A 27,913-nucleotide genomic window follows, 5' to 3' on the forward strand; every position below is an offset into this window, starting at 1 on the left:
GGAAATCCCGCCCCCATTTCCGGCGGTGGAGGATGGGGAGGGGCTAGTGGCAGTTTCCGGCTGGCTCAGTGTTGCTGATTTCGCACGTGTGTTGCGGGTTCGGGATTCCTGGATTACCACTGTCACTGGCGAATTTGTCTAGCCGGGGTACCCTGCACACTTAAGGATGAAGGCCGTAAGTGACCTCAGAAGCCTGGTCCCCGCGGCTTAGGACCCTTTTGGGTCACAGAGTCGCTGCCGATGTATGGGGGCGGCGGCAGTGGCCTAGATTAGGGGCTCCCTGGACTCCCTTCTGGCTCTCCGCGCTGTCAGCTTCCTCTCCCTTAGACCTGGCTCCTTTTTCACCCACTGTGCGCGTTTGGCTTCAGCGGGCCGCAATGACACTAGCACGAAGTCTTGAGTTCATAAGATGTCAGACTTGAAGAGTTCTTCAGGACCATCTTTTGAACCCGTTATTTTACAGACGAGAAACGGTCCTGCTTTCAATAAGTTTATGAGTCTTGGGACCTGAGATAAGTCCTTTTTTTTTTTTTTATTCCTAAAGGTAAGTATATAGAAAAGCAAATTGTAATCCACATGCAAGTTCAGTTTTGTTTTCCTTACTTTTAAGGGTCTTTGTCTTGATCTCTTTAAGCTGTAGCTTCATCAGTAATATAACAGCAGTCACTACCTCTAGGCTGTTGGCGGTAATATGTTAGAGCACTTTGTAAACAGTTAAGCGATATGTAAATATCACTTGTTATTGCTACAGACAGCCAACATTTTAATCTTAGTATGCCAAACTACAAGTGTTAAACTAGCCTTGAATAACTGTTTACCAGTAACTCAGTGGTTTTTCACACTTTTTTGAGTCTTAGACCCTTTTGAGCCGCTGTGATTTCTGCTCACTGTAGGAACCTCCCGTTGAATAACTCCTGATCTAGTGCTGTTCTGTAGGATTAATGCCATAGTGTGGCTTTAGCTCTTATATGCAAGACCCGTGACTGTGAGACATTAAAATTGTGGAATTGGCCTAATGAAATAATCAATTCTTTTTAACCTGATTTTAAAAATAAAGTAATTTATTTTTCTGAGTATTCAGTGCCCCTTCTGTTGGTGTTTTCTAGAGAAGAAATAAAAAACAGGTTCCAAGCTTTCGGAAGTTGTTGAAAACTAGTAAAGTCAAACTTGAGAACAAGCTAAAAAACAAACAGTTTAAACAACAAAGCACTCTCAAGAAGTACCGTAAAGAGCAGAGGAAACTGAGGCAAGCTGTAAAAGATGCTGTGTCTAAGAAACCTGTTCCATTGGAGGACCCAAAGGAAAAACAACCAGGTAACTGTGAAAACATTCCTGTGTTCCAGTTTCTATTGATTTGTTCTAAAATATTTTTCATGCAATAACTTTGCTTTTTAGTCATCACTCCTAGGGAAGGATTGTAGTCCTGTGTGTTTCAGTCACTATGAGAAAACATTTTAATGCAGTATTCATGGTGAAAGAGACCCAGCTTCTGCTTTTAGTTTGTTTAGAAAGCAGATCTGAAGATTTTCAGTGCATACTTGGGAAACAAACTCAGAATAACCATGTAAATAACTTTTGGGCATTCCAGTGCTACCACTTTCGCATTTCACTGGCAGTTAGCTAAGGAAAGAGTATTGCTTTTCTCTGATGCATTCTTCACAGTGTTGCCAAGTGTCACTTAGTTTTCTCAACTTCTGGCTTTCTTTTCACTTGAAATGAAATTGAGCTGTAATTGTCAAGGTTATTCTTTTGTCACCCTGTTCAAAACTCCCAAGTACTCAAAACAGTTAAGGAATGTGACCATTCTGAGTCAGACCCATTTTGCTACAGCAGAACTTGCACTTTCAGAGTATTAATATTTGACTATATCTGACTTTTCTTTCTTCCTGTTTACATCTCATTCTCTTCAGATAGATCAGATCAGATCAGTCGCTCAGTCGTGTCCGACTCTTTGCGACCCCATGAATCGCAGCACACCAGGCCCCCCTGTCCATCACCAACTCCCGGAGTTCACTCAGACTCACGTCCATCGAGTCAGTGATGCCATCCAGCCATCTCATCCTCTGTCGTCCCCTTCTCCTCCTGCCCCCAATCCCTCCCAGCATCAGAGTCTTTTCCAATGAGTCAGGTCTTCACATGAGGTGGCCAAAGTACTGGAGTTTCACCTTTAGCATCATTCCTTCCAAAGAAATCCCAGGGCTGATCTCCTTCACAATGGACTGGTTGGATCTCCTTGCAGTCCAAGGGACTCTCAAGAGTCTTCTCCAACACCACAGTTCAAAAGCATCAATTCTTTGGCGCTCAGCCTTCTTCACAGTCCAACTCTCACATCCATACATGACCACAGGAAAAACCATAGCCTTGACTAGACGGACCTTTTTGATCCCTTGGCAACCATGCTATTGTGATTGTATAAAAGGGCATGGGACTGGAAGTCAGGATGCCTGAGCTTTTCTCAGATTTTGTTTCTTACTAGTGGTGTGGCCTTAGTCTGTCACTTAATCTTCATTTATTTAAGAAAAAAAATACTTCATTTATTTAAAAAAAAAAATAGGCCTTGCTTGAGTTAGATATGTTTAAAGATCTATCTAAATTTCAGAAGAATTTAAAAAGCATGATATGTTAGGTATTATATTTTAAAAATAAAAGCAAAAAATGTCTTTCTTCTTACATGTTGAGCATCTAAATTAAGTCTCTTAGGGAGTTGGGTATAGGTATAATGTTCAAGTGAAAGACCTGGGTTAGAGAGAATAGTTTTGCAAATTATTACTATATAGATGGTAATCAAAGCCTTTGACTGGAGTAAAATCACCATGGAGACTGTGTAACATGAAAATAAGAGAACCCAGAAAATAATTTTAAGAAACGCCAGCATTTAAGAAGTGAGTAGAGAAACCTGTAATGTGGTTTGAGGTGGAGCCAGAGAATTAGGAAGAAAACTTAAATTGTATATGTCTTGGAAATGGAAAGAAACATGTTTCAAGAAAGAAGGAAACTTTTTATGTTCTAACATGAAGTAGTCTATAAATGATGAACAGTCATGTATATTGGAACTTCCACCCACTTGAAATTATAGGTTATCACCAGTTGAGTAAAAAGGAGAAAAATATGTATGTACACATAAACTCATATGTGAACTATCACAGTAAGAATTAAAAAAAAAAAAAAAAATAGACTTTCCTTTGACCCAGAGATCTCACTGCTAGGAATGTATCCTATGATTATTTGAAAATATTTTCTAAGAGTATATATGCCCAGGCATGTTCGTTGCAACACTGTTAATTTATGGTAATTATTATGGCATATTTGGCAGTATAGCAATTATTATGGTTAATTATGGCAAAAATATGGAAACTATAAGGGGCTTCCTTTATGGCTCAGTTGGTAAAGAATCCGCCTGCAATACAGGAGACCCTGGTTCGATTCCTGGGTCGGAAAGATGTGCTGGAGAAGGGATAGGCTACCCACTCCAGTATTCTTGGGCTTCCCTTGTGGCTCAGCTGGTAAAGAGTCCACCTGCAGTGTGGGAGACCTGGATTCGATCCCTGGGTTGGGAAGATTCCCTGGAGAAGGGAAAGACTACCCACTCCAGTGATCTGGCCTAGAGAATGCCATGGACTGTATAGTTCATGGGGTCCCAAAGAGTTGGACATGACTGAGCAACTTTCACTATGGCAAAAAAAAAATTATTTTGAAAATAATCAAAATGTTCATCAGCAGGGAATTGTTAAATGATATAAAGATATACAATATCATACAGTTGTTGAGACTGAGAGCCATATTCTAGCTATATGATCTACCAGATCTTTGCAGCAGATGACACAATTATCATTGCTTCCTCCTCCAAAAAATTTTTAAGCTGCTGCATATTTTTCTCTTACATGTAAATTTAACGAATTTAGGATGTATTTTAAATTCTTACGCTTGGTGTAAGTGACCTGGCATTTAGAATGCTCTTGGTGTTTAGATTTAAGGGGTCAAAGATGCTAGCATTTTGCCTCACCCATGACAACCAAGTACAGCAAAGAATTGTCCTGCCCAACACGTCAGTAGTGCTCACGTTTAGAAACATTGGGCTAAGGTGGTTGAAAAACATAAGCTTGTCCTATCATAGACACAAAAACACAGGATTCTATGTCTCTAATACTAATTCCTGATTTTTTTTTTGTTGTTTGTTGGAACAGGTAAAAGGATTGAGAGGGAAGAGGAAGAAGAGGAGGAAGCCCTTCCTTTAGATATGATGGATGAAGATGACTTACAGTTAATGAAAGATTTAGGACAAAGAGCATCTTTTCTAACGAGAGACATTTCTTCCAGGTAATACTTCACTTAGATTATAGTCATTCACATCCTTTCAACGTTAAAAACTTGGTTCTGAATTTTACTCAGGTGGGTAGTGCAAGATGCTGCTCATCTCTGAACACTGGAGTTTGTAAACTGTAAACCCTGTTCTGTAAACCTTATTCTGTTTATTTCGTAAATAAAATTAGCTCATAAAAAAATGATTTTATTTAGTATAAATCTTTATTTCTTTTGAGTCTGAATAGTGAAGCAGAGTGAATGGGTGACGTACGCTCTCTGTTTGAGGCAAAACAGTCCCGAGTTCCTTATGGCCACATTGCCCATGTCTCAGTCACCGTCACCCTCCCATGCTTAATTGCTCAGTTGTGTCCAACTCTCTGTGACCCCATAGACCACAGCCTGCCAAGCTCCTCTGTTCATAGAATTTTCCAGGCAAGGTTATTGGAATAGGTTGCCATTTCCCATTCCATGTTACCATATCAGGTAGGTATTATTCTATTTCACAGAAAGGGAACTGTTTTCCCATAGTCACAAATAATGGATCTGAAATTTAATACTTAGGTGAAGTCCAAAGTCCATGCTATGTTCTGAAGGTTTGGGGAAAGTAAAACATTTGGCACAATGTCCACGTTGGCTCTGTGGAATACTCTTCAAAAAAAAAATCTGTAACTTTACTTTTATTTTGCCGCTAAAGGGAAAACTAAATGTAAGCCATAGTTTTATGGCTTTATATGGTAGGCCATATGATTTGTTTACTATACAAATGTCTCTTATGTTCCTGATCTAAGTGCTAATATCTTTATGCCTATTAAAGATTTGGTTAGTGAGTTATTTTTATGTACTTTTAAAATGATAAGTCTCTTAAGTTCTTTTTTAAAAATATTGAAATTTTTCCTGCAGTGAGCCTGTTCACGTCAAGAAACGGAAGCATGAGAGTGTTATAGATAAATATGAAAAAATACCAAGAACTCTGCAAACTGCACCAGAGAAGGAACTGATTCACTTACTTCCTATCAAAGATAAAAGTGGTATAATCCCACAGACCAGAGAGAAACCAGGTGAATCTGATCAGCCTGTGTATTAGGTTAAAATTTTGGTCCCTTACTAATATCACGTTCAAAATTTTCTCATTCAAAATTTATTTTACTTTGACTTTTACTCATATCTACAAAACAGGGTAGCTACAGTTAGTCATAGAGCAAAGTTGACAATTCTGGCCGGAAATACAAATGCTTATCTCATAGTACAATTATGCCCATTGTACTGTGAGTACAGCTGAAGCTGCAAGGTTAAGATGATTCTTTTCAGAGTGTTTCATTTTTTTGTTTCTAAAATTAGAAACATACTAGTCGTCCTTTTTTAGCCTCTTTTTTTTTCATACGTGTATTTTTGTGAAATAAAACACAAAAGTCTGGGACTCAAAGATGTGAAATAATGTGGTTTATCAAAAAAATCTGCCCATAAAGCTACCATCTGGGCAAGAAATACTGCCAGCACTCAGAAACATCCCTTCTGCTCCCCTTAATCACTAATTGTTCTCTCCTAATAAAAGTAACTATTTTCCTGAGTTTTATGATAATCACTTCCCTGATTTTCCTTGTGGTTTTACAACTTATGTATGTTATCACATTTTTAATATGCATATTTTCCATATAGTTATTGACAGTAACCAAGACGAAGAGGATCAAGAAGAGATGGAACCTGAGGAAGGTAATGGTATGCATCTTTCTAGTTACTAAACTGTTAATTGAGAATTACTTTTTTTTTTTTTTTTTTTACTTAATAGTGAATTAGTTTTAGATACAAGCTGGAATGTGCATTTTGGAGTATTGGTCATTTCAAGGTCATTTTGAACATTTTCCCACAGTTTGAAAATCTCACCTCGTGTAATTTGATTGTTTGTTGCCCTTCCTATGGAAAATTTTATGCACTTATATTTGGTGATGTCTAGGCATGCGTGGAGAGTCTGATAAATTATTACTATTTTGAATTCTTTTTAATCATAATTTAAGGACCTGCCTACAATTAACTATTAACTTTTTAACCTAAAGGATAAAAATGACTCTGGTATAAAATTATTTTGGTTCTTTCTTAGAGCAGTTATACTTTATGTATGTCTGTTTTACATAACTAAATGTGGGTTCTAATAGTTGGACCAGTTCTAATCACAGTTAAACTGAAAGAACATATTTTATGGTTTAAACTATATTGGGTTGGAATTTGTGATAAAACAAACTAGTTAAATTTTACTTTGTCTTAGCAAACCTTATTAGTGTAAATGAGATTACGGGGCAACTATTTTAACTGTTTTGGGTCATTCTTCATGGGCTTATGTGATTTGGTAAATTGTGATTTGGTGATTATGCTTGTGTGTTTGGTAAATCTAGTTCCATGTACATTTCTTAAGGTAGATGTATTTTGCATAGAGTTGAAAACAGAGGAGCATGTTTTGTACTTTTTAAAAACTAATTCAGATTGTTCTTTCTCTTAATTTGTATGAATTATTGTGGGTTTATTAGCACAGTGGGCTTCCCTTATAGTTCAGTGGCAAGGAATCCCTACCAATGCAGAAAACGTAAGTTTGATCCCTGGGTCAAAAAAATCCTCTGGAGAAAGGAATGGCTACCTGTTCCAGTATTCTTGCCTGGGAAAGCCCACAGACAGAGGAGCCTGATGGACTGCAGTCCATGGGGTCACAAAGAGTTGAATGGACATGACTTAGTGACTAAACAACAGCAACAGTTAGCATAGTACTTAAGAATAAGAACTCTTAATCAGACTACCTGGATTTAAATCCCATTTCTGCCACATATTTGAGCTTAGGCAAGTTACTTTCTCTTTGCCTCAGTTTATCTATAAAATGAGGCTAATGATAGTATTTGCCTCATGTGATTGATGAGAGATTTATATGTATTAATAGTAATCTTGGCCCATAGCAAGTACTTGGTAAAAGTTAGCTATCATTATGGTTGTTTGTTACTACAAGAAAATTATTTTAATCATTAAGATTCTTGGATACTTGTAAATAAAGAAATGTTTAAGAGGTGAAACCTAATCTATTTCAGAGATAATTGAGAAGCCCATTAAGGAGCTGACATTAGAAGAACATTTAATTGAGAGGAAGAAGAAACTACAGGAGAGGAAAATGCATATTGCAGCCTTAGCATCTGCCATATTATCAGATCCAGAAAGTAATGTAAGTGTAACTAATTTCCTTAGGCTGTTCATATTATGTGGTGTAATAGTCTGATCTTTTAAGATTCTCTTCTTAGCTATAAGCACACATGGAAAGGAAGGACATTAACAAAATGGTAGTAACTGAATTAAAATAAGAGAGTACATAGAACCTTAGCCTAATCCAAATCTGAACTTTGTTTCTTCTGTGATCTTAGAAAAGTTGCTTGAACGTTCTGAGTCTTATTTTTTCATCTCTGAATGAAGATATTGGACTATACTTGATGTATGTAACAATATATTTCAGAAAGTGTTTTCAGGGAAATAAGACACATGTTTTAAGAAAACTCAGCGCCATTTGTGGCAACATGGATGGATCTAGAGATTAGCAGACTGAGTAAATAAAGTCAGAGAAAGACAAATATCATACGATATCACTTATGTGTGGAATCTCAATAAATGATACAGTTATAGAAAACAAAATTACAGTTACCAAAGGGGAAAAGGGTGGGGGAGGGATAAATTAGGAATTTGGGATTCAGATATAGATTATTATAATCTATATATAATATAGATCAGTAACAAAGATCTACTGTATAGCAGAGGGAACTATATTCATTATTTTGTAATAACCTATAATGGAAAAGAATCTGAAAAAGAATACATATATGTTTGTATGGGTATAACTGAATCACTTTGCTGTACAACTGAAACATTGTAAATCAACTATATTTCAATTTAAAAAAAGGTAGCATCATTAAAAGAAAACTCAATAAAAAAAGAATTTCTAAAAATAGATTAATAAATGTAAACTTTTTAAAGTATATTTTTTCTAACTGCTTTTTTAACAAAAATTTGATGAACTTACAACTTTAGTGATTTATGTGTTGTTAACGTGAGCAGTGTCTGGAGCTGTGTGTGGCTGGACTAGACTGTGAGCCGTTGTGTGAATTCCACTTATTGTGCCAGATGTGTGGTGGTTTTCTTTTGTTCATAATTATCTTGCCATTTCTCTAGCCTTATATGTTCCTTTCTTTAACAGATTAAAAAATTGAAAGAATTACGTTCTATGCTGATGGAGCAGGATCCTGATGTGGCTGTTACTGTTCGAAAGCTGGTGATAGTTTCTTTGATGGAGTTATTTAAAGACATTACTCCTTCATATAAAATACGACCCCTAACAGAGGCAGAAAAATCCACCAAGGTAATGCTGGATATAACTGCTACACAAGCTGAAAACTTTGCTTTGCTAGAGACAGGAAAAGGGCTTCCCTGATAGCTCAGTAGTAAAGAATCTGCCCACAATGGAGGAGATGTGGGTTCAATCCCTGGGTCGAGAAGATCCCCTGGAGGAGAAAATGGCAACTCCCTCTAGTATTCTTGCTGGAAAACCCCATGGACAGAGAAGCCTGGCAGGCTATAGTCCATAGGATCACAAAGAGTCAGACACGACTTTAGCAACTGAGCATGCAGAGGTGGGAGAAATAGTGGGAGTACTCATATTTTGTGCTAATTTAAAAATGGATTTTAATATTTTGATTTAAGAAAATGATCTTTTTGGTCTCTTTAGATTCGCAAAGAAACCCAGAAATTAAGAGAATTTGAAGAAGGCCTGGTTAGCCAATACAAATTTTATTTGGAAAATCTGGAGCAAATGATTAAAGGTATATTAAAAGTATCCTAAGAGTGTGTAGCACACCGAGCTCTCATCAGGAAGGGGAATTCTGTATTCTGTCCTGTGTGTTGAGTCAGTGTAGTGTATGATGAGGGACAGAGTCTATAGTCAGACTTCCTGAGTTCAAGTTCTGGTTCACCTCTTAGTACCTGTGATAGGCAAAGGACTTAACCTCTCTGTGCTGCAGTTTTTCTGTCTATAAAATGGGAATAAGAATAGTTAAAGTACTATTCTTTAATAGTATTTTGATGCTTTTCTTTAATAGGAACAATCCAGTCTCATCGAATTGTTGTGAGGAGTGAATTAATTTATAGGTATGAAGTAGGATTATAGTGCCTGTACTAGATACTGTGCATTATCAGCTATCAGTATTAGTATTATCATTGCTGCAGTCCTGTACCTAGTAAATAGTTGTATGTTTCTTGAATTTATGAATGGTTAGAATTTATTCTACTGTTTTTTATTTGGAAGGAGTGGTCAGGGGAGAAAGATAATGTGATTGGACGTAATGAGTGCCTTGAAAATGGACTTAACATTTGCTTTCTCTTCGTTCAGAGGAGAAAGGGCATAGGAATCATTCTGACATGAATGGGGAAGAGATTCTTGCCAAGGCAAGGAGCTTTCATCTGACTCAGTTGGGCTCCTTTACTCAGTGCTGGGTCTAAGGATCACCCAGCTGCCATCTCAGCTGCAACAGATCTGAATCTGTTGGCCCAGTAAGGACGTGGAATGGGGTGGGTGGCATGGATATTGCTTCTGTGCTCTGTCATCTCAGCTGGAACCTAGATACTAGCATTTATTTATCTATCATAATGTCAAGATTCTTCCCTGTTGTAGTGTGTGTCAATATTTTCCTCCCTTTTAAGGCTGAATAATATCCAATTGTATGTACACCCTACATTTTGTTTATCCATTCATTTATCCATTATGAAGTCTTGTCAGTAAATAGAAAATATTGTTCTTAATTATGGTGAATGCAGTCTCTTGAGGAAAAATCACATTTATGAGAAGCAAGTTCAAAACAAAGGCACTTGGGGAATTCCCTGGTGGTCCCGTGGTTAGTAATCTATACTTCCTCTGCTGGGGGCACGGGTTCGATTCCTGGTAGGGGAACTAAGTTGCTGTATGCTTTGTGGTACAGCCAAAAATCTAATTAATTAATTAAAATTTTAAAAGTCACTGTCTTTCTCATCTCTGGCTGTGTATGATGAAGAGGGAGGTGTTGAACCTACTTTAGAAAAAAATAGGCATATTTTCGTATATTCAAGTATCTTATATTCAAGATACTGTGTTACAGTACATTACAGAGTGTGTGTGTAGATATTTCTAGAAAAAAGGTACTGGGAATCATCAGTTATTATGAAGAAGTTAAACCTCTTGTGGACCTCTTGGGTAAAGATACCACAATGAGCATTAGCACTAAGCCCAGGGAAATGATGTAAGATCTAAGATCCTTGTAATTGTGGGGAGAGTCAGAAGATGAATGATGGTAGGTAAATGTTAGTGATAACATTTGTACTTGTGTCTTAAGCGTAGACAACTCTTATTTAAGAATTCAGATGATATGTTGATTTTTCATATGATTGCCTGTTGGTGTAAAATAAGCTAATTAATTGAAATTTTAACCAGTGAGTGAAGTAACTCCAGTTATCTTTTGTTAGACTGGAAGCAAAGGAAGCTGAAGAAAAGCAATGTGGTTTCCTTAAAGGCCTACAAGGGCCTGGCAGAGGTGGCTGTGAAGAGCCTGTGTGAGCTGTTGGTGGCCCTGCCTCATTTCAACTTTCACAACAACATCATTGTGTTGATCGTCCCTCTCATGAATGACATGTCAAAATTGGTGGGTTGCTTTTGCTGCTTTTCCTTAACAGAAAATCCAAGACCATGTGATTATTGTTTTCCTCTCTCTCAAAATTGTTTTGGAGCTCTTATTTATTGCTAAAATGGGGTCCATTAAATACTGTCTCTTCAAGAAAATTGTTTGAAAATAAATTTGTTGCAGCAATTCTGAGTAGCAGCTGGTTTTACCCTCTGGGGAACATCAGGCTTGTGTCTGTACACATTTGGTGGTGGGAGGAGGGGATTGTTGCCGCTGGATCTGGTGGATAAAGGTCAGAGAGGCTTCTAAACAATGTATAGGACAGGCCCCCACAACAAAGAATCACCTGGCCCAAAATGTCAGTACCACTGCAGTTGAAAAACACTGGTTTAGTGCAACATTTTATTTTTCAGGTATCTGAAATGTGTTGTGAAGCAGTGAAGAAACTGTTTAAACAAGATAAATTAGGCCAAGCTTCCCTGGGTGTAATTAAAGTGATATCTGGTTATGTGAAGGGCAGAAATTATGAAGTTAGGCCAGAGGTAAGCCTTTTTTTTCTCACCTCGCATTGTGTTTGTTTTTAAAGTACAAAGTTAATTTTCAGTTGTTATGAAGCATTTATTTTTTGTAGAAGTGTATAAACTATAAAGTGAAAGTACTCCCCTAAAGTAAACACTCATAACAATTTGGCGTGTATCCTTCTATCATAGACATTTATGTATAGAGACATGTTGTGTTTATATTTTAAAGTAAAAAATGGGTTTATACAATGGAAACTATTCTGGAGTTTTTATGGATTGTGGATTTATGTAAAGGGCTATCCCATTCTTTTGAACGTCTGCCTTAGTATTCCGTTAGGTGAATATGTAGTCCCTACTTGAGGGGCGGCTGAGTTGTTTCTAGATTTTTGCTATTACAGTCAGCATAGAAAAGAACATCTTGGCCATGTTATTTTTTCACACTTGTGTGAATATTCTGTGAGTTAAATTTCTTAAGTGTTGATACTGTGTCCAACAGTATACACATTTAAATATTTGAAAGAGAAAATCAAATTGTCCTCCAAAAACATTTGAACACTTGTGTTCGCACCAGTGATGAGTGTCATTTCCCTACAACCTACCCAATGTTGAGTATTTTCACTCTTTACTCTTTGTTAGCCTGGTGGGTAAAAAAATTGTATATTAATAGGTGGTTTATTTTGTTTACACATTGTTCTTAGTAAGGTTTTGCTTCCTTTCATGCATTTATTAGTCATTTGAATGTTTTACCTGTTTGTATTGTTTGCCAGTTTTTTCCCTCAGGTATTTGTCTTTCTTAATGATATGTTAATAGTTTTTAAAATACTCATTTATGTCAATAAAAACTATGTACTAGGCGCTATTCTGGGTCCTAGGGATAAAGTAGTGAACAAAAGAGACAAAAGGTCCATGTTTGTTGAGCTTACATTACATAGTAAGCACATTAAATCTTTGCTCTATAAATTGCAAATATTTGTTGCTGTCTTTTAATCTTGGATTGTGGTCTTTTTGCTTCATAGAAGTTTTGCATTTTAATTATTTTATGGAATTGATTTTTTTTTTTTTTTTTTATTCAAGAATATGAAGTATCTTACCTTGATGTTCTTAAGTGAAGTTTTATGGTTTTCTTCTTTTGGGCCTTAGATATCTTTGTTAATTTAATTTTTTACTGTTTTATAACCTTAAAGTCTTCCTTTGTTATCAAAGCCTTTTCATCCCCCGAAGCTGATCATTTTTGCTGAACTGCTAAAATTACAAATACTGAGCTTAAATATTACTCAGAATATTAGAGTAAGCAGATAATAGGGCTTGAACACAAAACTGGATGTGAGGAAACACTTTTATTTTATCGATGCTAGAATATAAACTGCTTCCTTTACTTTCTTGGTATTTGTTTGTTTTGTATATTTATAGTTTTTACAGTGATTTTTTTTTTAAGGTGTACAATGTGATGATTTAATGTATGTATACATTGTGAAATGATTACCACAGTCAGGTTAACACATCCGTTACCTCTAATAATTACCCGTTTTTCTGTAGTGAGACGATTTAAGACCTATCCTCTTAGCAAATTTCAAGTGTAAAATGGAATATTATTAACAGTAGTCACCATGCTGTACATTGGATACCAGAACCTATTCACCTCATAACTGAAAGTTTTGTATCCTTTGACCAGTTTCCTTATTTCCTCCACTCCCTGGCAACCACCATTCTATTCTCCGTTTCTATGTGTACCACTTCTTGAGATCATACAGTATTGGTCTTTCTGTGTCTGGCTTATTTCTCTTGGCATAATGTCCTCCAGGCTCATCCATGTTATCACAATTTGCTTTATTCATTCATCTGTCCAGCAGACATGTAGATTGTTTCCATATCTTGTCTTCTGTGAACAGTGCTGCCATGAACATGGGTGTGCAGGTATCTCTTTGAGATACTGATTTCATTTCTTTTGGATATATATCTAGAAGAGGGATTGCTGGATCATATGATAATTGTAGTTTGCACTTTCTTGAGGAGGCTCCATACTGTTCCAACATGGCTGTATGAGTTTACATTCCCACCGACAGTGTCCAAGGGTTTCCTCTTCTTCCAACTGCACTGTGTGCCTGCTTGGGTGCTTAGTTGCTCAGTCGTGTCTGACTTCTTTGCAACCCTATGGACTGTATCCTGCCAGGGTCCTCTGTCCATGGGATTCTCCAGGCAAGAATACTGGAGTGGGTTGCCAGTCTTTTCTCCAGGGGAATCTTCCCGACCCAGGAATCAAACCCGGATCTCCTGCATTGCAGGTGGATTCTTTACCGGCTGAGCCACCATAGCCTTTCTGACAGATGTGAGCTGGTATCTCACTGCCGTGTTTATTTTCATTTCTATGATGGTTATGCTGTTGAGCATCTTTTCATTTGTCTATTGGTCATTTGTTGTTCGTCGTCTTTGGAAAACATACGTACTTAGGTTCTTTGTTCTTTTTTAAGTCAGGTTATTTGTTTTTTTTTTCTGAGTTGTTTGAGTTCCTTAGTATTTTGAATGTTACCCCTTACCAGATACATGATTTGCAAATATTTCCCCCATTCTGCAGGCTGCCATTGCATCTTATCAGTGCCTTTGCATGTGAAAGGTTTCCAGTTTCAGTCTCACTTGTTTGCTTTGCTTTTGTTGCCTGTGCTTTTGGTGTTATATCTAAAAAATTAATGCTCAGACCAGTGTCAAGGAGCTTTGGCCCTGCGTTTTCTTTTATAGGGGTTTTATGGTTTGGGGTCTTTAATCCATTTTGAATTAACGTTTATGACTGGTAGGATAAGGGTCCAGTCTCAGTTCTATGTATGGATATCCAGTTTTCCCAACACCAATTTTTGTAGACTGTCCTTTTCCTGTTGTGCATTCTTGGTTCCTTTACCAAAGATTAGTAAGGGACCATGCACTGCTTTCTTTGATTTGGAGTTATTTATTTTGCGAGGGGGCTTCCCTGGTGGCTTAGCAGGTAAAGAATCCACTTGCGGTGCAGGAGACACTGGTTCGATCCTTGGGTTGGGAAGATACCCTGGAGATATTTTATGAGCACACAGAATACCTACAAAATACTAGAATCTTCTGATACCTAGAATGATTTCAGGTGTAGTATTTATGCTTTTCATTCTTCCTGGTTTCCATTCCACACTTTAAATGAAATTCTCAGCTTTCTTCAAAATGTACGTGTAGGAACTTAAAAATAATACAAACCTGTAGTTCTCCAACCGCTCCCCACCCCGCCCCCTGCAACACACACACGCAAACACAATGCTGCTGTAACTGCAGGTCAGTAAGGGTGGTTTCTTCCCCAGAAAGTGTAGGATTTTAAGCCCCTTTTCTTTGTGTTTGGATGGCCGCTGTAGCACACGATACATCAATTTCTGAATTAGTTTCTGATTTTTTTTTTTTTTAATGGCTTAAGGCAGTAGTACTCGTGGTCCCTGGACCAGCATCAGCTGGGCCCATATGACAGACCTGCTGAATCAGAGACTGAGGATGGGGTCTAGCTGTTTGTGTTTTAACAAGCCCTCTGAGTGAGTGTGATATTTGGTCAAGTTGGAGAACCACTGGCTTAAAGAAATTGTTTTAAAATGAATAACACTAGTCTTCATATTATTTTTTTATTGGGGGAAAAAAGATGAGAACTGTTAACTGCAGAATTGAATCTGATTTGGGAAATGAAAGCTGGTTTGAAAGTGAAAGTGAAGTCGCTCAGTCGTGTCCCGACTCTTTGCGACCCCATGGATTGTAGCCTACCAGGCTCCTCTGTCCATGGGATTTTCCAGGCAAGAGTACTGGAGTGGGGTGCCATTTCCTCCTCCAGGGGATCTTCCCAACACAGGGATCGAACCCAGGTCTCCCACATTGTAGGCAGACGCTTTAAGCTGGTTTAGAGATATCTAAAACATCCTCTTCCCGCTTGCTGGTCCAGCCTTTTCTGGCCTGTCTGCTCTTGCAGTCCTGTCTGCCGGTGCCACATTGTGTTCTCTTCTTCTGCTTCTCATTTCATTGCAAAGTAAAATTATGTGCATTTAGACAAATGCTAGTGTCCTGCTGCTGCTGCTAAGTCGCTTCAGTCATGTCCGACTCTGTGCGACCCCATAGACGGCAGCCCACCAGGCTCCCCCGTCCCTGGGACTCTCCAGGCAAGAACACTCCAATCATAGACAAATTACTGAATATGTTTAGCAAAAAGATAATAGAACTTTGTGTAAAATGTGATAAAAGATGTTGCAAAATTTTTTTGTTTTTTGGATTTTTTTTTTTTAGCTTGAAGGAAGGAAATAACATTTTTAATGCTTATTCTGTTTAAAGTATTTGAGAGCAATATAAATAATAAGCTGTGTATTTGTGTTTTTTTCAATAACAGATGTTAAAAACATTCTTGTGCCTAAGAATCAAAGAAATAGAAGTGAAAAAAGATACAGAGGATATTAATAAACCAAAAAAGTTCATGACTTTTAAGGAAAAGAGAAAAACTCTATCAAGAATGCAGAGAAAGGTTTGATTGATTTCCTTTTTGGTTTTAATTGATTTTAGAGTAAAATCAATTAGGCACAGGTTAAAAATCATAGTTAAATCATATATAAATATATTTAGAGGATTTTATTTTCCCCAGTTATTGCAAAGAAATGTTTTATGAAATCAACTTTAACTGACAATTTATTAGCAAAGAGCAACAGGTGAAAAGGTTTTCTTGCCATGTTGTCTTTTATCCTTTGGCTTTTTCTTGCCGTGCTGGCTTTTAAGATCATCTTAGATTTGTTGTGATAACACAGATTCCTTCCTTAAAAGAAAGGGTGTATTCATGTGAAGTTGGCAACAACATAGGTTTTAATTGAATCTTGTTTCTCTGTTGCTTTGTATTTGAAACCCAGGTTGAAATTCCAGACTTTTATTTATTTGCTATGGGACTTTGTAAACTTTTTTTTTTTTTTAGTATTTTGAGAAATAGAGCTAATAATAGTTCTGCCTTGCCGGGGTCACTGTGCAGTTTAAATAGAATAATATAGGAAAACCACTTAACGGAGTGTACAGCACTGGGTGTACTATGTAAACATTGGTTACCACCACCACCATCATCATCATGATCTCTTCTCAAAACATTTCTAAACAGTTTATTAGGTTATTCAAATGGGTTATTAGGAACAAAATAAAAGGTCATTTCCAGAAATATCCATCTTTGAATGGGTCTAATAACTTTTGAAAACAAGACAAATATCAGAGGGAGGGGACACATGTATACCTATGGCTAATTCTTGTTGACGTTTGACAGAAAACCACAAAATTCTATAAAGCAATTATAATTCAGTTAAAAAATAAATAAATTTTTTAAAAAGGCAGAAATGTCAAAATAGACTTAGTGATTGTTAACAAATGAAGGTTAATATTTAAATTATTTATACTACACTCTCCTAATGTAGGTTGGACATGCCTGTTAGGAATAGCATGTATGTCGCTACCGTGGGGAATCAGAGATTCTTAGCAGATCTTTAACAACTTCATGTGAAGGGAGGAAACTATTCCTCACTCAGTCCCCTATGTCTCAGGCAGTGTAGCAACCACTGTTTGCTGCTCTTACAGCAGGAAGGAGTGGGAAAAAATTGTTTTTTTGTTGAATTTCTGTATGTTTAGTATCTAGTTTTATGCATTATATGTTAATAAGTTTGGGAAGTATTGTTGATGACTGGTTTCCACGTTTTTCGTGATTTCACAATAAGAATTCTTTCTGGGCTGAGCATGTCCATTTTTTCTTTTTGAAAGAATTTAAGTTATAGAAAATTTAAGTTACAGAGAGTAACAATAGAATTTAAGTTACAGAGAGTAGTATAACATATCCCATGTATTTATCATTCTGAAGAGCAAGTATTAATACACTTCAGTTTTTTTTCTTGAAAAGAAAACACTGGTGATGGAGTTGGAGTCCCTTTGTTCCTCTCTCCAATCCCATTCTTCTGCCTTCCTCCTCGGAGGCAGCCACTGTCATATAATTGGTTTGTGTATGTTTCTTATCCATGTTTTTCTATTTTTGCTTGTATTTGTATCTGTAGACAATCTCTGGTGTTGTATGTGTTTCATAATACTGACATATAATGCGTCTCTGAAGCTAGCTTCTTCACTCAGTGGTACACCCTTGTTTTTAAAATCTACTTTCAGTGGAAGAAAGCAGAAGAGAAACTAGAGAGAGAACTTCGGGAGGCAGAAGCTTCAGAGAGTACTGAGAAAAAACTTAAACTGGTAGGCGGTTTCACACATTCTCTTATGCTTTTAAAAAGGTTTTGTTAAATAATCTTAACTAGAGACATTGTTTCAACTTATGGTTATACGACTTTGGTTTACTTCATGGGGCTTAGGTGTGTGATATGCAGGAAATAGTAACCTGATTGATGATGGTAGTTTTAGGAAATAACAGGATGTGTATCTTCATTCTGTTTTGTTGAAACTCTTAAGGTTGAATAGCGAGGAGGGATGGGAAAAGACAGAAAAGACTGGGCTTTCAAAAGTGATCGTTTTGCTAACTTGGGAGAAAGTGTACTAGGTTATACTGAAGTCATTTTGTCTGTTCTCAGCACACGGAGACTCTGAACATCGTGTTTGTAACCTACTTCAGAATACTGAAGAAGGCCCAGAGGTCACCTCTCTTGCCAGCAGTTTTGGAAGGTCTTGCCAAGTAAGGGCTGTGTAGGTTGAAATCTTTTAAATTCTTTCTAAATAAATAAGACCAAAATAATCATGAATTTTAAACAGGGCTCACTAATGATAACCTCGTGTCCTTCTCAGTTCTCATTCCTTTTTTATTTGTTACTAGCCTTTCCTTGAAACTATTTGTAACACTACACATTTTTTGGTTTTCTCATCTCAAACCTTTAGTTTTTTTCATTTCCTTCACTAACTCTTTCCTCCAGCTTACTCAGTTCTCACCGTCCCTAAGATTCATCCCTTCGTTCTGGTTTCCTTTTGCTCTGTAGTCAGTTTTTGGTCTTATATAATCTGTTCCTCTTAAGATAGGTCCTTTTGTATTTTTCTGTGAACCCTGATGAACCTGTTGGGGGATGTGAGCCAGAGTTATGGTCGTCATGATAGTTTTCTACAGTTATTTGAGATACTGTCCCATAGAACAGTGCTATCTAATAGAAATATAGTGTAAACTACATACGTAATTTAAAATTCTCTTTTAACCACATTGAAAAGGAAAAAGAAACAGTGAAATCAATTTAAGTATATTTTACTGAATTTATTTTATCTAAAATATTATTTTGACATGTAGTCAGTGATAAACATTAATGAGATATTTGGCATTCCTTTTTTCATAATGTATCTTCGAAAAATGGTATATATTTTACATTATAGCATATCATCTCAGTTTGAACTAGCCGCATTTCAAATGCCAGTGGCTACCATTGTTTGGAAGCCCAGCTTTAGAGATAGGACTAATGTCTGGAAGATAGAAAAAAGGCAGATTCTGTTCAATAAAGAAGAAATTACTTCCTAATGACTAGAGCTGTTTGGTGATGAAATGCTTTGCCTCATAAGATAGTGTGGTTCTTGTCATTGAAAGACATGTAAGTCAGAGATTCGAAGAGAAGGTATTATTACATTAGGGAGGACCTGTTTGTTTTTTCAGTGACCAATTTCTTTTTTTAAACATAATGCTCATTTATTAATACAAATTGAAATAATGCAGTTAAAAATTAAAAGATCATAAGTTCCCTTCTTTCCTTTACCAGTATATAAATCTGCCTACCTACCTTTCATATAGATTGAATCTTTCACACAAATGTATACTGTTCTGTAACTTTTCTTTTTTTGATAAACAGTTATTCTGGGTATCCTTCCTTGTTAGTATATACAGACCCACTTTTAAGTTCATGATACTCCATTTTATGGATATATAATACTTTATTTGATCAGTGCCCAGTGCTACACTGGAAATAGCTTCAATGTACTTGTGTGCGTATATTGCTAGGTCAAAGAATATGTTCATTTTAAATTTTGATAATTATTGCTATATTACTTCTCCAAAAGGTTGTACCAATGCACAGGGAATCTGTGACCTCTAAGGTCTTTCCTTCTAAGATTTACGTAGTGTCAAAGGCTCTTGCACTAATTCTGAAGAGATATCCTGACTTGAACTACTTCAGTGCCTAACGTTTTATAGTGTACAGAGTGCTCTGACATTTAGTAGCTCACATGATTCTTTAACTCTATTGAGTGATCTCAGTTATTTCTAGAAATAGAAGGCCAGAATTTAGGATTATGTAGGTAATTAATTGAAGAGCCTGAGCTGGACACTAGGTCCAACATTTCTTTTAAGCTTTCCTAGGGTTCGTTTTCTTATTAATAGCAAAATCTTTCCTCTCTTCCTTCTTCCTGCCCCATTTTCCTAGAAGCTGGAACTGATGACTCCTTTGTTACTTAGAACATCACTTGGGCACCTAGTCAGCTTGTCTCAGAGCTGACTCTTTGCTCTTAGCAACTTTTTTCTCTGAGCAGGAGTATTTTTGAAATATATTTAATTTGTTTAGTGCCTCATATACTCCTGCTGAGTATAGTGTCTAGTTGTGTATGAATTGTCCAAGAGGCCAGTATGAATTAATGAAAAATATAATCACTATCATCTCTAGCATAGCTAACATTTTGAAACAAGTAATATTAAAAACACCGTTTTAAAGTCAAGGTTAATTTTTAAGCTCTTTATGTCTATTTTTATGTTACCTTTTAACCAAATTTTGTTTGATTCTAGGTTTGCTCACCTTATCAATGTGGAATTTTTTGATGATTTATTAGTAGTTCTACATTCTCTCATTGAGTCTGGTGTAAGTAACTCTACTAATGAATTACTTTTTAAGATATAAATTGTAGTTATTCTTAATATCCTTTTTTTGTCTTTGTCTTTTGAAGGACTTAAGCTATCAAGAAAGTCTTCACTGTGTCCAGACTGCTTTTCATATTCTTTCTGGGCAAGGTAAGATAGTTTCTTGACCAAGTTTTGTTTGTCTTGGCCTGTGGAGGCTGTAACATACCTAATTGATGTTTGTTGTTATTTCAAAGGTGATGTTCTGAATATTGATCCAATGAAATTCTATACTCATCTTTACAAAACACTGTTCAAGTTACATGCAGGTACGTATGTTTAAGATAGTAAATCTTTATCTTTTAAGAATATGTTATGACTGCAGTTCTAGTCAATGAGAATTGAGAAATAGGAGCTGGTACATAAAATGCCGGCCTGCCAGTGCCACACATCTGTATTTCAGAAAACTTTTGGAGTTGACTGGAGATGAATTCCAACTCAGAGCAATACATGGGCAGGGTAGCACTGCTTCATCAATTAGGGAGATGATGTGGGACACGTATGACAGGTTCATCTGAGATTTTTCAAGGGCAGTGAAGTTGCGTAATGAAAAAGGGATGAGACCAGCCCTGAAGGGTCTTACCTGCTGTTTCAGGTGCTACAAATGAAGGCGTTGAGACCGTCCTCCAGTGTCTTGATGTCATGCTGACTAAACGCAGAAAGCAAGTTTCTCAACAGCGGGCCCTGGCCTTCATCAAGCGCCTTTGTACCCTTGCTCTTCATGTGCTTCCAAATTCGAGCATTGGCATTTTAGCAACTAACAGAATATTAATGCATGTAAGTAGGGTGCAAACAGATGGAGCATCGTTCTTGCTATGTAACAATGGTGTTTTGTTTGATATATGTCTTTTCCCCCACTTACAGTATTTTTTAATTATAAAAGTAATTCATATTTGTGATAAGATTAAGTAATAAAAGAAGTACATAAAATTATGAAAGGAAAACATTCCACTCCTACTGACACTCTCCAGAAATAACCATTTTTACCAGGTGGTGCATATCCGTCCAGAAGACCTTAAAAAATTCATATGTAAATGTGTACGCTAAATACAAACAAGTAGTAAATCACTCAGTCATGTCCAACTCTTTGCGACCTTGGAGACTGTAGCCCACCAGGCTCCTTTCCATGGGATTCTCCAGGCAAGAATACTGGAGTGGATTGCCATTCCCTTCTCCAGAGGATCTTCCCGACACAGGGATTGAACCCTGGCCTCCTGCATTGCAGGCAGATTCTTTACCATTTGAGCTACAGGAAGTCCTAAACACACACAAACAGAATTTTTTTTCTTTTAATGGAGATGGGATTATGATATACATTTCCGTTCTACAACTTTTCTTTTTAATACTTACTGGTGGCGAACACATTTTTGTGTCAGTAAAAATACAGCTACTTTGTCTTGTTAATGACTGCTGGTTTAACATGGTTCTTACTGTGTGAAAGCACTGTTACAATGCTTTGCAAAAATTAATTCACTTAATCTTCATAGCAACTCTGAAGTAGCTACTATTTTTCTCATTTATAGATAGGAAAAACTGAGGTCCAGAGAAATTAAGAAACTTGCCCAAAGTGACACTACTAGTAAGTTGCAGAGTTGAAATTAAAATTTAAGCAATCTGGCTTTTACACTTTGCATTTTTCTTTTGATGGATATAAGTTGTTTGCGTCTCTGCTATTATAAATGATGCTATAGTGAATATTCTTACATGTGTATCTAATGTAATTATTTCTATAAGAAGGATTCCTAAAAGTGGGGTTGCTGAGTGAAAGAATATCTGTTTTCTTTTGCAAGATGAAATGAATTATTTTCAAAGCAAGCTAAGAAAATATTCTTTTGCAATTTTTGTTCTGTTATGGAGCAAACTTAAATTGCAGAAATTAAAACTAGGTATAAAGTACAGTACTTATATCTCTTATGTAACTATAGAACCAAATTATGTTTAAATGGAAATAAAAGTACAGAATCCAATAGCATCCTTAAAATTAATAATATTGTTTTAATTAGTCCTTCTTTTTCTGTGACATTTTTGCAGACTTTCCCTAAAACAGACCTGTTGCTTGACAATGAATCTCAGGGGAGTGGGGTTTTCCTTCCTGAGCTGGATGAACCCGAGTACTGCAATGCTCAGAACACCGCTCTTTGGGAATTGCATGCACTGCGGGTAAGAGGATCCCCCCCACCCCCCACCCAAGCCCTTTCCTTTTTGTGAAAAAATTTTTCAGTTTTTGCCCAAGTAGCTATAATTGCCAGAGAACTTAATGTATTTTGTTTTGGGACTGCCTTTCCTACAATTCCTGTCTTAATATTCCACATCTCACTTTGCTCTTGCTATTAAGATGCTGAGATGCATTTTCTAAGGAAGCAGAAAGTGGTGACAGTATTGTAGGGTGAGATTTCCTGAAATCTTTCCCTGACACTATTCAAAATAGAAGATTCGTTATGAGGCATATTTGTATTGGGTCCTATCCAGGGAGACTTCGGAAGCCTGCCAGTTTCAAGAGGGTTTCACCTATGTTGTGACTCTATAGCGTGAACAGTAGCATTCGAGTGGAAATACATTTCAGGAAATCTGTTGTAAACTAACTTTTTTTACTCTGAAAGAGAAATTGCCTTTTGATTTTCCTTTTCATACTGTAAAAGCAAGACTAAGCTACATCACTAGTAGCTTGGTCATCAGACTTGGAATCTTGTGAGCAAAGGTACTGTTTTTTCTGTGGGTGGGTGGTTCTAATGAATTAGATATGCATTTGTAGTTTTTAGAAAAACTGGTGTTAATTAAACTGTGGCTTGTGTCTTATAAAATACTGACCCGCGCAAAATGTGGTGGTCCTCTTTCCCCTTCAGCGACATTACCATCCCATCGTGCGGAGGCTCGCTGTTCACCTCATTGCCGGAGCCCCTTCAGAAGGCTCGGAAGCGCTCAAGCCAGAATTGAGCCGAAGGTAGTGTTTAGCGTCGCCTTATTATAGAACTCCAGATTACCACTGATAGCTGTTTTGACTATGAGAAATCTGTTTTTTACAAAGTAATAGATTTCAAAATGGAAAGTGGCCATTTGGTCATCTGGATTTGGTCCACTTCATTTTCTTGAGTTATTCCAAGGAGAAAACATTGCTAACTGAGATTTGGTTTGTTTTGAATAATTACTTTTTTTTTTTAGTTATAAAAAGTTTCACACATACAGGTAAATAGAGAGAATAGTGAATCCCCAGGTGCTTATTGTTTAGGGTCAACTTTTAATAAGATGATGCCATATTTGCTTTATGTGAAGATCCCTGAGTCTAACCAGACTCCCCTTTTTTCCCCCTCTGAATGGTTCTGCTAGGACCAGAAAGGGAGAAGTGAAGAAGCAGAGAGAAGTGCTTTGAACCCGGCCACCTAGAAGGCAGCAGTTTCTCTTGTTAGGCCTCACAACTATCTTTTTGTGTCCCCTGACTGGTCAGAATCTGGACCAGCACTTACAGTGTTCATCTTTCTCTTCCAGATGGGGAAAGGGGTCCTTCTAAAAGAAGTTTCTTTACCCACAAGTTTTTATTCTGAAAAATTTCAAAAAGTACAAAGAAGTTGAAACAGTAGTAATTATTTTTTCTCTCCCCTCACCCCCACACAAGATCAATTAGGAAATACTTGGTTCTACAGAAGACACCTTTGTGATAGTCCCGCCACTCAGAGCTATTACAGCCCCACTGGTTTCTTTAATCAGAGACCACAGACAGGTGGCCTGAAAACAAAATTTTCTGGTCTAGTCAGTGTTTGAGAAAAAGTCTGATTAGTTGCTATATTGTAAAATTTGGGGGAATTCACCTAAAAATCACATTTCCAGCTTCTCTTGAAATACTGGAGAGATAACAAAACAGATCTGTATTTTTACATCATAATAGTCAGCTACCCACCTCTCTTAATGAGGTATAAATTGTAATTTCCTATAAATTCTTTTCCTTCTAGGTAGGACAGAGTTAACCTTTGCCCTTCTTCAGTCTCAGATCATTAAGGATTCATATATACGCAAGGGTGTGGACATTTATTCTGTCCTGATTGGCCTCTCCTGGCTTCCAATCCACGCAAACTGAAGAATTACACTGTTGGAAATCCGTGGAAGATAACTCCATGCCTTGTGTTCTCACGACTAACTTAACACTTAGTTGCATATCTTTCACATAACTGATTGAGTTGAGATTTGATCACATTAAACTTGAGGTCTTTTGCTCAGCCTTCTTTTCGTTCAGGCTTATATTTATCCGTGTATACCAGACCTATATGAGGTGGATTTAGTTGGATAATGAAGTTTTAATATGGGGATTTAGGACTTATTTTATATGTATGTTTTGCTGGTTTTCAAAGAAAACAAAAGCACTAATTAGAAAATATATATGCATCCTTAAGTTCATCACAGCATTATTTACAATAGCCAAGATATGGACGCAACCTAAATGCCCATCAATAAATGAATAAAGAAAGTGAGGTATATATGACTGGAATATTACTCAGCCATGAAAAAAGGCATTAAAGCTTGCCCTTTGCAACAACATGGATGGGCATAGAAGGTATTATGCTAGGTGAAATAAGTCAGAGAAAGACAAATACTGTATGATTTCACTCTCAAAATAAATGAACCAACAAAATAGAAACAGTCATGGATACAGAGAACAATGAGGGGGTGCCAGAAAGGAGGGGGTTAGGAGGAGAGAAGTAGGTGAGGGAGATTGAGAAGTATACATTGAGTACAAACTGTTTTCTCTGGGTACGATCTAATTCTTCGGGTGCAGTCTAACTTTTCAAGTTATGGATAGATTGGTGCCTTTACATTTCTTATGTTTGTTATTATAGATCTGCTGCAGAACTTTTTGAGGCTTATAGCATGGCAGCAATGACCTTCAATCCTCCTGTTGAATCTTCAAACTCCAAAAGGAAGGTATGTGATAGTTTTCATAATTTTTTTTAAAAGATGGAATAAAAACTAAATGTCTCTTAGTAACTGATTTCAACTTGCTAAATTGTTTTCTAGGTGGATTTTTTTTTTTTTTTTTTCATGTCTAGGAGCTGATGGTAGGGTGAATTTCTGGGATTGGATTCCCTTGGAGACAGGAGACTTGATTCAGTGTAGACTAGCTGGCATGTCCAAGACCTGATGCGGGCCCTGTCATTGTTACATTCCATGTGCTTTGATGTCAGCTGTTGCCATCTGTAGCTTTGCTCATGGCTTGTCTTTTGCTTACAGCATAAGCAGACTTTTAACTCATACTTCTAATATTTTTTCAGGATAAAGTTTTACAAGGGGATTCATTTTTGAATGAAGAGTTAAATCAACTGATCAAAAGACATTGCAGTCAAGTTGCTACTCCGTTGCCTCTGGATTTCACCAAATGTTTGGAAACATCACTGCGGTAGTGGAAGAATGAGGAGTCGGTGGACTTCCTGTATATTTGTGTGTTTGTGCGGGTGCACATAAAGATTATTGTTAATTCAGGACCTTCTCTTGAGGAGAAAGAATTATTTGCGTGGCACACGGTTCTGTCCCAATCCTAAAAATATGCACAGGAAAATCAAGACTATGAGATTCCTTTTTACCAGTTACTCTTTGTAACCAAATAAATCTATTTTTATTGCACCACCATGATGGAAGCGAGAAACATTCTAAATTTGAGTGTATATATTTTTATGAAAATTTTTGAGAAAAGGAAAAATAGCTTTCAATTGGGTACCAGGTTCTTTGGCTCTTCCTGGACAATAAACTTCAAGAAGTAACCTAATTTGGTATATGGGAAAAAGAACGAGTGCTCATCATGGTTGCTTTCATGGAAAGTTTGAGTGTGATTCTAGTCTCTTTGAAGTCCTTCATATTTTCTGACATGCTCTGGAGGGTGAAAGGGGAAAAATCCCTTCCAGGTGGAAAAAAACAAGTCTGAGACATTACCACTCTGTCTTAAGGATAAAAGGTATCCAGTGAGGGTCTTCTGGGTTTCCCAGGTGGCACTAGTGGTACAGAGCCCACCTGCCAGTGCAAGAGACGTAAGAGAGACGGCTTTGATCCCTGGGTCAGAAGATCCCCTGGAGGAGGTCTTGGCAACCCACTGCAGTGTTCTTGCCTGAAGAATCCCATGGACAGAGGAGGTGGGAGGGCTACATGGGATTGCAATCCCATGGGACTGCACAGAGTTGGACACTACTTACGTGGCTTAGCATGCGTGCAGCACGAGGGGCTTTTATTTGATTCCCCCCGCCCCCTTTTTTTAAATGGTGAAATGCCTATTCTTAGGAATATAAATAAAAAGTAGTATTTTATGTGACTGTTGCCGTATTCTAGGAATGGCCTATGAAGTAAGTGTTTTAATTACCTGTTTATAAATATTCTTTACTGTGAATAGTTGAATAAAAAAGCTTCCTTTTTCTATTCTTTTGAGAATTAAAAAAAAAACGCACAGCAGTCCAACTAGTTTCTAAAATCAGTTTTAGGCTTGATTATTTAATGGTGAGAAATGTATGATTCAACATATAAATATTTGCTTCTAACCCACTTTATAGATATTAAAAGCCAGAAATGTTATGAATCTTTGTTTAGATGACCGAGGGGTCTTTCCCCATTGGAACACAAGTGACCAGTATGTGTCGCAAATCATTTATTTTTCCAAACGTATATAAATACATTTATATTTCACTTTGGCAGCAGAAACTATACTTTAAATGAAAAATCAGTTTTAAAATAGAAGTTCATCAACTATTCCACAGTTGCACTATGCTTTTAACCTTGTTACATATACAGAGAATCACAGTGGGACCATAAAATTATACATCTTATATTTGAATATCCTGTATGAATTGCTGCTGCTGCTGCTAAGTCACTTCAGTCGTTTCCGACTCTGTGCAACCCCATAGACGGCAGCCCACCAGGCTCCCCGTCCCTGGGATTCTCCAGGCAAGAACACTGGAGTGGGTTGCCATTTCCTTCTCCAATGCATGAAAGTGAAAAGTGAAAGTGAAGGTGCTCAGTCGTGTCCGACTCTAGTGACCCCATGGACTGCAGTCTACCAGGCTCCTCCATCCATGGGATTTTCCAGGCAAGAGTACTGGAGTGGGCTGCCATTGAATTGAGGATGAAACATACTTGTGCACTTAACTTCTGTAGTCTTGTACTGATGGGTTTCATTTTCAGAGCTAAATATTATAGTCATTAATGATAACACACACACATATAGCCCGAGGCTACTATAAACTAGTCTTAATATCTGTTTCTTTAACTAGATAAATTTTGAACACCTGCTGTGTGCTTAGCACGTGCTAGGCACTACACAGGGAACTGGGGTAACAACAGATATATATATAACCTCAGTCTTCCATGCCCTTGTATGCCGAGTCAAGTCATTTTTGTTTGAATGAGGCATTAACCCAGTTGAGTGTCAGAGTGAGTGGTCTTGAAGTTCAGAGACCTGTATCATCTGAAATAGGGAAGGTTTCAGGGGCCTGCTTGATGGCAGACTTGAGCATAGCATGTTTTGGATCTAAGAGAGATATACAAACAGCTTGGTAATCTTGGAGACTCAATATCTCAAAAACATTTAGGAATTCCTGTCA

General features: G+C 37.1%; 1 protein-coding gene across 2 annotated transcripts; it reads left to right on the forward strand.

Moving 5' to 3' along the window:
* The first annotated feature begins 37 nt into the window (after window positions 1-37).
* Window positions 38-26,089, forward strand: NOC3L (NOC3 like DNA replication regulator). Of its 2 annotated transcripts, none has more exons than XM_027529255.1 (21): window positions 38-175; window positions 1,107-1,314; window positions 4,185-4,317; window positions 5,203-5,360; window positions 5,959-6,018; window positions 7,368-7,498; window positions 8,519-8,680; window positions 9,047-9,140; window positions 10,813-10,988; window positions 11,381-11,509; window positions 15,861-15,992; window positions 17,648-17,728; window positions 18,061-18,161; window positions 20,235-20,307; window positions 20,393-20,456; window positions 20,543-20,614; window positions 20,941-21,122; window positions 22,377-22,505; window positions 23,189-23,286; window positions 25,172-25,256; window positions 25,604-26,089. In XM_027529255.1, exons 1-21 carry the CDS (start codon window positions 167-169, stop codon window positions 25,730-25,732), a joined length of 2,406 nt encoding a protein of 801 aa, XP_027385056.1. In that variant the 5' UTR covers window positions 38-166; the 3' UTR covers window positions 25,733-26,089. The 2 variants fall into 2 exon arrangements, with proteins under 2 accessions (XP_027385056.1, XP_027385057.1); XM_027529256.1 differs by having other exon boundaries at window positions 46-175; window positions 5,959-6,012.
* Window positions 26,090-27,913: the final 1,824 nt, after the last annotated feature.

The sequence above is a fragment of the Bos indicus x Bos taurus genome, chromosome 26 (assembly GCF_003369695.1).
Source record: "Bos indicus x Bos taurus breed Angus x Brahman F1 hybrid chromosome 26, Bos_hybrid_MaternalHap_v2.0, whole genome shotgun sequence".
NCBI classification, from domain to species: Eukaryota; Metazoa; Chordata; class Mammalia; order Artiodactyla; family Bovidae; genus Bos; species Bos indicus x Bos taurus.

What these genes read in the sequence shown, in the direction of transcription:
- NOC3L (XM_027529255.1), top strand. An exon ending in GTTTTGGAAGGTCTTGCCAA is followed by an intron (nt 18,162 to 20,234) that starts GTAAGGGCTGTG and finishes GTTTGATTCTAG; the next exon opens with GTTTGCTCACCTTATCAATG. An exon ending in CTTCAAACTCCAAAAGGAAG is followed by an intron (nt 25,257 to 25,603) that starts GTATGTGATAGT and finishes ATATTTTTTCAG; the next exon opens with GATAAAGTTTTACAAGGGGA.